The sequence below is a fragment of the Desmodus rotundus genome, chromosome 4, assembly GCF_022682495.2.
Source record: "Desmodus rotundus isolate HL8 chromosome 4, HLdesRot8A.1, whole genome shotgun sequence".
Taxonomy (NCBI): domain Eukaryota; kingdom Metazoa; phylum Chordata; class Mammalia; order Chiroptera; family Phyllostomidae; genus Desmodus; species Desmodus rotundus.
Genome location: NC_071390.1, coordinates 173,638,309 through 173,648,175, shown reverse-complemented (window position 1 = coordinate 173,648,175; position 9,867 = coordinate 173,638,309). Strand labels below are relative to the sequence as shown.

The window sequence follows — 9,867 nt, the reverse complement described above, 5'->3', positions numbered from 1 at the left end:
TAAAAACAAGTATAAATAATTGAGCATTGAACTATGGGCCAGAAACTCCATAAGGAGCTTCATCAACAGCATTGCATTGAATCCCCGATGCTCTGTAGAGATGATAATATCCCTCCATTCTGCAGACAAGGACTGAAAGAATCAGAAGAATGAAATGACTTGCCAAGACCCCTAAGATGCGGGGGCAATAGTTTCAAACGCAGCCTCCTGCTTTTTCTGCTACATAGTGAGTAGCCTTCAAGTCTGTTATTTATCCCAGGAGTATGTGCTCTGGAGGCAGGCTGCCTCGGGGAGATTCCAGACCCTGCCTCTTATGAACTCTGACCCAGCAAATCTCATACCTCCCTGCATCCCCAGTACCTTGTCTGTAGGACAGTCTTGACAATTGGATGGTCTTGAGGACGAAAGGAGATCACGCTGGTATCTCAGCCTTGGCTGAACACTGCAATTACCCGTGGAGCCTGAAAAATCCCTGGGCTGTCCCCTGGTGTGGTTCCGATGTCGTTCATCTGAAAGCAGCCTGGGCATTAGGGGTTTCTAAAGAGTCTGGGGTGATTCAAGCTTGCAGCCAAGGTTGGAAATCACTGCCTCAGGCACCCAGGAGGCAGCTGATAAGTGACCATTGTGTGCTGTTTGGCCCTCACACCTGCTGCTGCTCTGAAGCTGACCCCTTGCCTTGCCTTGTTCCCACTTCTGAGCGCTCCAGCTTCACGCATCCCCGACTGCAGTGGTGTCTATTCTGGGGGGCTCATCTGGGTTCTTGGACTCTTGCTTTTGCCAAACCATGGTCCCAGAGCACTCAAGCTGTAGAAGTGAGGAAGATAAGCAGGAGGAGCTGTGGGAAGTAAACTGGGAGGCAGGTTAAGAAAATCTTAAAGGTTGCCCTAAAGAACCAGCTTTGACCTCACCTTTTCCTACTTCATGGAAAGCACTGCTGGTCAGTCCACAAGTGTGGGAGGCCTGAACGACCCTTAGGCAGAGGGTGGTCTTTGGGAGGTGATCAGGAACAGGCAGGCTCCAGTGACACTCAGACCCTTGGTGTGATGCGTCTTGAGTCTCGTGTAGCCTTCCTAGAAAATTGCCTTCTTTTCTCCTCCCTCAGCTAATTGACTCAATCATTCACTCATTCATTCAACTGTAACAAAATCTCAATGAGAATCCACTGTGTAAGAACCGTGTTTTAGACTGTAATTAACCCATGTCTCATTCGTATTGGATGCATACACTTAGACCCACTTTCAGAAGGGGAAGCTGAGGCTTAGACAGAAAAACAATAACTTGTCTCAGGTCACACAAACAGAAACGACAACCCAGTTTTCTTTTACTGTGGAGCCCCAAATCTTTGCCTGTGACACGATCTCTCTCCTCTTCTACCCACTCAGCCAATATTTCCTGAGGGTCCGTTATGTGCTGTGCTGCCCCCAAGGGCTGGGGCTACAGTGACAGACACAATGGAGACTGTCTTTTCTGGGTTACTATCCACGTACCCACCTACCTGAAGGGAACTTCCCCTGAATAACCCACCTCAAACTCACCAGTTCCCAAAACAGCCTTTCTCTAGAATCTTCTCCCCATGTTGCATCCTGATCCCTCATTCAGTAGGGCTGCTTATGTTTTCGTGTGAAAGGTTTCAAGGTGCGTGAGCGCTGTACGTGTAGCCTTATGAACATCAACATCAGGGAGGATGGCTGGCCCTGCATTTGCACGGAGGCTGTCAGCCCCAGGAACGTATGCCTTCTTTGCTTCCTCTGCCAAAAACAATTTAGGAGGGAGGCTGGGGAAAGCGGGGATGGGTAGGAGGCTGGGTGAGATGTTCTGGATTCCAGAGCTTCAGGTCAGCACCAGTGTGGATGTGAGTTACAATGCTGAGCTTGGGCCGCCAGAGGAGGGAGGCCCTGTTTTCTGCCAAGGTGTGGTTTTATAAGGAACACAGACATACCTGCTACTGAGTGGCTCTAGGGGATGCAGACATGCCATCTTGCAGCTCCTCTTACCTACGTGAAAAGGTTTCCGTCTCTTGCTAGCAAGGGATACACACACACGCAAGCTGGCTCCTCCACTTCGTATCCAGAAAGTCCTCAGAGAGAAAATAGGGAGTAACAAGCTAGACAGACAATCTGTGGTGTCTTTATGTGGTTTTCACTGTGTTCTTAAAACATCCCCTCAGGCTGTGACTATGAGAGAAGACTGAGCAGGAATGGAAGGTTTAGCTTCTGGAACTTTCTTTATCAAAGAACATGAAAGGGACTGATGCACCCTGTTTGCTTTATAGCCGGGCTCATGTCTAAAGACCACAAATGTCACTTTCCTCTCACCAGATGAAAAAATTGTGCAGCAGAAAGGGCTTGGAGACCTCCAGACCTGAGTTTCTCACTTACAGGCTCGACCTCTTATCGGCTCTGAGACCCTGGCAAGTTGCTCAGCTTATTTGAGCCTTAGTTTTAGTATCGAAGAAATGAGGACAATAACATCTACCAGACAGAATTGTTGGGGGGATTTAAGAGAATGGGGAAAGGCCACCGGAACCTAGTAGGTGGTTGGTAATGGCTGTTCCTCTTTGCTTGTCACATTAAAGAAGAAAACTCATGCTTTTCTTTTTTTAAATGCGTGTTGGTTTTTGTTTTTTTTACTTTTTAAAACAGATTTTATTTATTTATTTTTAGAGAGAGGGGAAGGGAGGGAGAAAGAGAGGAAAAGAAACATCGATGTGTGGTTGCCTCCCAGGTGCCCCTACTGGGGACCTGGCCTGCAACCCAGGCATGTGCCCTGACTGGGAATTGAACTGGCAACCCTTTGGTTCACAGCCCGCACTCAATCCACTGAGCTACACCAGCCAGGGTGAAAACTCATACTTTTAAAGAGTTTACATAAGAATTTTTTGACCTCCCTCCACAACCAGTCGTGCACTCTGAACTTCAGACTGTCACTTGTATTGAACACCCACTATGTGAGCACTGGACGCGGGTCTAGGTGCTCAAGATTTACTGATCAATGTATGTCTTACAACAACCCTTAAAGGTGGTTTCATTATCCCCATGGTCAAGAGGAGCTCACTGGGGCTCAGAACAGTTCAATAATTGGTCCAGGGACCTTGACTGGGAAGCAGCAGAGACAAACCTCTAACTCAGGTCCCCTTGACTTCACTGCATTGGAAACAAGCTCCCTCCCAGTTCTGCCCATGGCCAGGGCTGTGCGTGACTTAGAAGAACCATCAGTTTTATATGCTGGAAGGCGCCCTAAGAAGGCTTCCCATTTGCCTGGTCTGGTTGGTTCTCTGTGTTTACATCATCTAAACCAGAGTAGGGTTATTGTTTAATGACCCCTGGAAATGTTTTCCTATTTCAGGACTGTGCAGAATTGAAATGTGTGAGTGGGCCTGGGGCAGAGGGCTGATAATCTGTGCAGACAATAAGAAAAAATGCTCTTATGGTGTGGCCAGAGGACCAAGGGGAGGGTCTGGGCTGTGAGGTCCGTTCTCTTGGGAACAGGGATAAGGTTCACAGGTCAGTTCTCTCTGACAATGACTCTGCCATCTTTGATATTTCTGAACATGTCAAGCATGACCCAGCTATTGATACAAATGCCACAAAAAATGAATTACTTTTCTTTTTTGTTTGTTGTTACTTCCTTCTCCTAGAATGATGCCTGGCACATAATAGGAGCTCATAGCTTATTAATTAATGTCAGAGCATGTGTACTGACTGTCCCTCTGTTTAGAGCACCCTTACCCAAGAGAGTCACCTGGCTTGACTCCTCACTTCATTTAGGTCTAGACTCAGAAGTCACCTCCATAGAAGGGCCTCCCTTAACCACCTCATCTAAAACTGGTTATATTCCCTCACTTGTAGCCACTCCTTCTCCTTTCCTTTTCCTCTTTGACACTTGTGTATCTGTGAGTTTATCAGTAGTTTTCCACTGGTAGTTCCACGGGGGCAGAATAGCCATCTCCGTGGACTGCTGTATGCCCGGCTCCTAGAAGAGTCTGACAGAGTCTGTGCTCAATAAAGTGTGAGTTAAATGATTGAGTGAATGAATGAATACATGTATACTCCATGGGAGAAGTTAGCACGGTGCCTGGACTTAGAAAGTGAGAGATAAATGTGTTGATGATGATGATGACAATGACATTCAAATGTACTCTGAGGCTGTCACACTCCGGATTGGCCACTGACAATGCTCAGTGTTGGTCCTGGTAGGACAGCAAATGTAAAATGCCACTCTTCCACTCCACTGGCCATTCCTCCCTGCCACCTACTCTGAAGAGGCTCCAAAGCACAGTTTGCTTTCACCAACTCTGCCTCCTAACTTTCTGTTCTTTGTGGAATTGTGACAAGGCATGGGGACAGTTCATTCTTTCTCCCCAGAAATTGCATTAAAACATTTTCAGATCCTTCACACTAACGTGTACATGAGTAACCACGGTGCCATCCCTGTGTCTCACCACATTCCATCCATGTGGCCTCTCCCCTCTTCTATGATTTTCTTTTTTCTTTTTTTAAAAATATATTTATTGATTATGCTATTACAGTTGTCCCATTTCCCCCCCCACTCCACTCCATCCTGCCCACCCCCCTCCCTCCCACATTCCCCCCCTATAGTTCATGTCCATAGGTCATACTTATAAGTTCTTTGGCTTTTACATTTCCTACACTATTTTTACCCTCCCCCTGTCTATTTTCCACCTATCATCTATGCTACTTTTTCTCTGTACCTTTCCCCCCCTTGCCCCCTCCCACTCCCTTAATGACAACCCTCATGTTCTAGTTGTTTGCCTAGTTTGCTCTCGTTTTTGTTTTATGTGTGGCCATTAATAACTGTGAGCTTGCTGTCATTTTTACTGTTCCTATTTTTGATCTTCTTTTTCTTAGGTAAGTCCCTTTAACATTTCATATAATAAGGGCTTGGTGATGATGAACTTCTTTAACGTGACCTTATCTGAGAAGCACTTTATCTTCCCTTCCATTCTAAGTGATAGCTTTGCTGGATACAGTAATCTTGGATGTAGGTCCTTGTGTTTAATCTTGGGTAATGTAATTATGATGTGCCTTGGCGTGTTCTTCCTTGGGTCCAGATTCTTTGGGACTCTCTGAGCTTCCTGAACTTCCTGGAAGTCTATTTCCTTTGCCAGATTAGGGAAGTTCTCCTTCATTATTTGTTCAAATAAGTTTTCAATTTTTTGTTCTTCCTCTTCTCCTTCTGGCACCCCTATAATTCGGATGTTGGAATGTTTCAAGGCGTCCGGGAGGTTCCTAAGCCTCTCCTCATTTTTCCAAGTTCTTGTTTCTTCATTCTTTTCTGGTTGGATGTTTGTTTCTTCCTTCTGGTCCACACCATTGATTTGAGTCCCAGTTTCCTTCTCATCACTATTGGTTCCCTGTACATTTTCCTTTGTTTCTCTTAGCATAGCCTTCATTTTTTCATCTGTTTTTCGAATAGATTCAACCAAGTCTGTGAGCATATTGATAACCAGTGCTTTGAACTGTGCATTCGATAGGCTGGCTATCTCTTCCTCGCTTAGTTGTGTTTTTTCTGGAGCTTTGATCTGTTCTGTCATTTGGGCCTTTTTTTTTTTTTTTGTCTTGGCGCGTCTGTTACTTTAAGGGGCGGAGCCTTAGGTGTTCTCCAGGGTGGGGTAACGCTGGTCACAGCGCTGTGACGCTGTATGTGGGGGAGGGGCCGAGTGGGAGCAATGGCGCCCACCTCACTCTCCTCCGGCTTTCAATCTTTCACTCTGCTACCCACAATCAAACTGGGCCACTCTGGTGCTGGTTCCCGAGTAAGTGGGCCTGTGCACACTCTAGGCCCCTGTGGGTCTCTCCAACGACCTCTCCTGTGAGGCTGGGAGTCTCTCCTGCTGCTGCCCCAACCCCCAGGGGCACTTTCAATCAGAGGTTTGAGGCTTTATTTCCCTGAGCTGGAGCCCTGGGTTACACAGTCTGCTTTGCTCCCTGCCGTTTGTCCGGTTTATCTGTGGGCGAATGTGGTGCCTCGGGGTGCTACCCGCTGCTCTGCCTGCCCTGTTCTCCGCCACTCTGAGTCCGGCCCTCTGGGTTTATCTGTGCAAATGTGGGGCCGCAGGGTCTGCTAGTGCTCAGACTGCCTGCGCCATTTGTCCCACACTCCGCCAGTCTCAGTCCCACCACAGCCACGCGAGTCCTCTCCACCCCGGTGCCTGTCTCCGCCCCTCCTACCAGTCTGGATGAATGTTTATTTTCTATTTCCTTGGTGTTGGTCCCCCTTGCTGTTCGATTCTCTGTCAGTTCTGGTTGTGCGAGGAGGCGCAGTGTGTCTACCTACGCCGCCATCTTGGTTCTCCTATGATTTTCTGCTGTCTTTGCTTTTATACATGCCGTTATCTGCCTAACATGCCCACATTCTGCCCTGTTTCCTACCTAAAGATACTCTCTCTAGATTCCAGCTCCAGGATCACCTCTTTAGTGAAGCCCAACCTGAGATCTTCCAGTAGTTTCTTCCTCCTCTCTGGTTTATCATGCTACCTCACCCCCATCCTTTCCATCGGAGTCTTTATCAGAAGGCACTGTTCTTTCCCAGAACTCTCTCCCCCAGGGCTGGAAATGAGTTCCTCCAGGTCAGGGGTCTTGCCTATAGTGTCTGGTAATGGGCAGCTCTGACTTCAGCCAGTAGATGGTGTTTATCCAGCCTGTGGAGTTGGCTCACAGACCTCCAAGGTTCAAATCCTGCCTCTCCTCCTACTATCTGTGAGACCCTGACAGGTGACTCACCTCATGGCACAGGTGCTCCACTTGAAATCAGTACAGTGAGCATCAAACACCACAGACCAAAGGGATGAAAGTATAAAGAGAGAGGTTTGGAGTCTGTCACCTTATAGGATGACTTGGGATGGGTTGGGAACAGGAAGTTGTTCCTTAGATTTTTTTTTTTTTTTTTGCACTGAAATATAGGGTCCTGTTTATAAGTCCATTGGAACTAGATACAGAAAAGCCAAACAATGGTTGAGTGTATTTTTGAAAAAATGCACAGAACTTTATTATCTTTTTTAATTCAGCAGAAAGTGCATTGCACTGAAATCATGCCTCTGGCTCATTCAAGCTCAAAGACAGCTCGTCACTGCTCAGATGCACATAGCTTTGTGGGCCACGGAAACACTGAGGAAAACGCCTGCTGAAAATCACACCTAAAAAAGTGAATATAAATCAAACTCCAAAACACAAAACAGAAATTACAAAATCTGCTTAAATAATCCCCTGCACGCTTGTAGCACAAATGTTCATCTTACAGGGAACTTGGACAGCTTTACAGTGTCCTGAAGGGCTGCACATGGCACCTAATGGACTCTGTTCTCTTTTGACCTCATTAGCATGAATCACCATGCACGATGGTGACGAATAATTTGCATAAAGGGCCCCAGATCTCCCCACAGTACTCCACAGCTGTCTTCTGCTGGTTCATCAAATCTACGTTCTCCAGACACTCGGGATCATTGGAGCCCAAGGTCTTAGACTCTGCAGTGCCAGAGAGGGTGTTCTCTTTGACCTTGTCAGGCTCCATGAGGGAGGCCTCGTTGAGTGTGCTCTGCTTGCTGGGAGACGGCTCCATGGACTCCAGGCTGGAGATCTTCCTAATTAGAGTAGAGTTCACCAGCCTGAGATTGGATTCTGGAAATTTCTTTCTGCACACCCTGGTCTTCAGGACACTCTTGGAGTCCTCACAGATGACCTTCTGAGACCGCAGGCTCCGGCCAATTTGTTTCCAATAGCTCTTTTTGTTCAACTCCATGCACGAGGTTGGATTGCCAGTAAAGAAACAGGAAAACTTCTCATCATGTCGGGTGCAGTCAACCTTCAGGACAATGCCCTTCTCCTTCTCAGTCACCACCCATCTGCAGTCAGCCTGGTCTTGGGTGACAAACTTGCCTTTGGTCAGGTACTTGGGTGGCTGACTTCTCTGCTCAGTCTGGGGCTTGCCCAGAGTGGTGGCTTTGCTGCCATGTTTATTCTCTACTTCCTTTTTGCCATCCACCAAGAACACCTGAGTAGCCAGAAGGAGTAAGGAGAGCAGGGTGAGGCTGTGGATCCTCATGTTTTCCATTTGGTGGGAACCTGTGTGACAAAAGGCAGGTGAGCCAATGCCAGGCACCAGTTCAGCAGTGCAGGGCTGCAAGCTGACCCTCCCTTCACACTGACACAGGCTGGCCCGCTTAGGAGTGAGATCAAGAAGCTTTCTGGTTCCTGGAGTTACTAGACAAGAAGCCTGTCTATTCATATTTCTGCTTGACTGGAGTGTTGGATATCAATATCTTGCTACTCTTCATTCTTTCCTTTCCTACTCTCTGACTCTTATTAACTCTCACTCCCTCATTCATGCCCTCCTTTTCTCCTGCATTTGCTCACTCACTGATGCCTTTATTCACCCATTCAACAAGCATTTATGGAGCACTTACTAGATGCCATGCACTAGACTAGGTGTTGCACTTATCAAGGTAAATAAGAAAGTCCCACATCTGAAAAACTTAGAGGCAACCCTTTGAGGATTCTTAGTAGTATTGGCCAGGAGTCTGCCTCAGTTATGTCCACAAATTTATCTTGGGCAAGTCACCCTCCCGCTCTGGGTCTCAGTTCATTTATCTGAAAATCAAGGTGTTGAATGAGATAACAGCCCACTCTCCTCCAGCCCCTGTGAGCTGGATTTCTAGCTCACATTCTCCATGGACTCAGATGGCCCTGCTATGAGAAAGGACATGGTGAGGGACAGGAAAAGCGATGTCTGACCCAAGGTTAAACATGCACAAGATCTGTGCCCTCTGAGATGGGTGGGTTTGTGAAGAGAGGCATTTGGGATGAAGTAAGAGCCCAAGGAAAGGCACGAAGGAGGGGAGATCATCCGATTTGACTGGGCAAAGTGACCCAGGGTGGATAAGGGTGAATTTCCAGCAGAGCATTTAGACTGTTGTGGCACAGTGCTGGGCATATGCAATGCCCTTAGTCAATGCATGTGAGAATAAATCATTGAATAAATAGGATAATCTTAAATGCTACACTAACCCATGTGGATTTTATCAGGTGGGCAACAGTACCTCTCTTGAAAGGAGAAGAGAAATAGTATTTCTGCACTTGACCAGTATCTGATTCCTGCCTCGTTAATCTGCACAAGAGCCCTCCCTGGCAGCTAATAATAAATCTCTCCAGTAACAGATGTGGCAGTTAAGGCTCAGACCGGCAAATAAATCACTCAAGATCCCATGAAGGGCAAGTGATGACAAAGCTGGGACAGGGAGCCAGAACTCATCTCTCTGGTCCTTTATACCACCCTTCTTGCCTTTGCCTTACTCTGCCTTTTAAAAATATTGGCAAGAAATAAAAAAGCAATCATGAACAACTCAGGATTTGGTTTGGCTTAATTCATGATGACAAGATGATTTGTATTATCAGTGCTCCATTTTAAAAGAAAATACTGAATTTTGTTTAAAAAGAGTTTGACCTAGGAAATGGCCCTGACCTCATTTCTACCCTGGGCGTCTGACCTGACATTAGGATTGAGAAAGGGAAAGACAGTCATAGGCGTGAAGGTGGGACAGGAGGCCAGGCATACCTGATGAAGACCAACTCCTTCCTTACAACACTGGGCTCAGCCCCTGCATGCCCCTGATGGGATCCAGACCCCAGGAACCTGAGGTCCTCAGGGAAGCTGGAAATGGGGAAGACAATCACACTCTTAAGAGAGCCAGGCTCTTACCTTGTTCTGAGTGCAACTCCAGACACCAGAGTGAGCTTGCAGGCAGGCTTGCAGCTGTCTCATCTGCAGTGCAAGACACAGAAGGCCCTTTTTATAGGAGCCCAGGCAGACAGGGTTTTCACAAGGCCCACACCTGTGTTCCTCTGTTCACAC

General features: G+C 47.1%; 1 protein-coding gene across 1 annotated transcript; it reads right to left on the bottom strand.

Annotated features, from left to right (window-relative positions):
• Positions 1–7,005: 7,005 nt before the first annotated feature.
• Positions 7,006–9,867, bottom strand: FGFBP1 (fibroblast growth factor binding protein 1). Its single transcript, XM_024573551.4, has 2 exons — positions 9,715–9,867; positions 7,006–8,081 (listed from the first exon to the last, which is right to left on the bottom strand). Exon 2 carries the CDS (start codon positions 8,068–8,070, stop codon positions 7,336–7,338), a length of 735 nt encoding a protein of 244 aa, XP_024429319.1. The 5' UTR covers positions 8,071–8,081; positions 9,715–9,867; the 3' UTR covers positions 7,006–7,335.

Bases quoted from the DNA above. Each gene is read 5' to 3' on its own strand.
- FGFBP1 (XM_024573551.4), bottom strand. From the start codon at position 8,070: ATGGAAAACATGAGGATCCACAGCCTCACCCTGCTCTCCTTACTCCTT.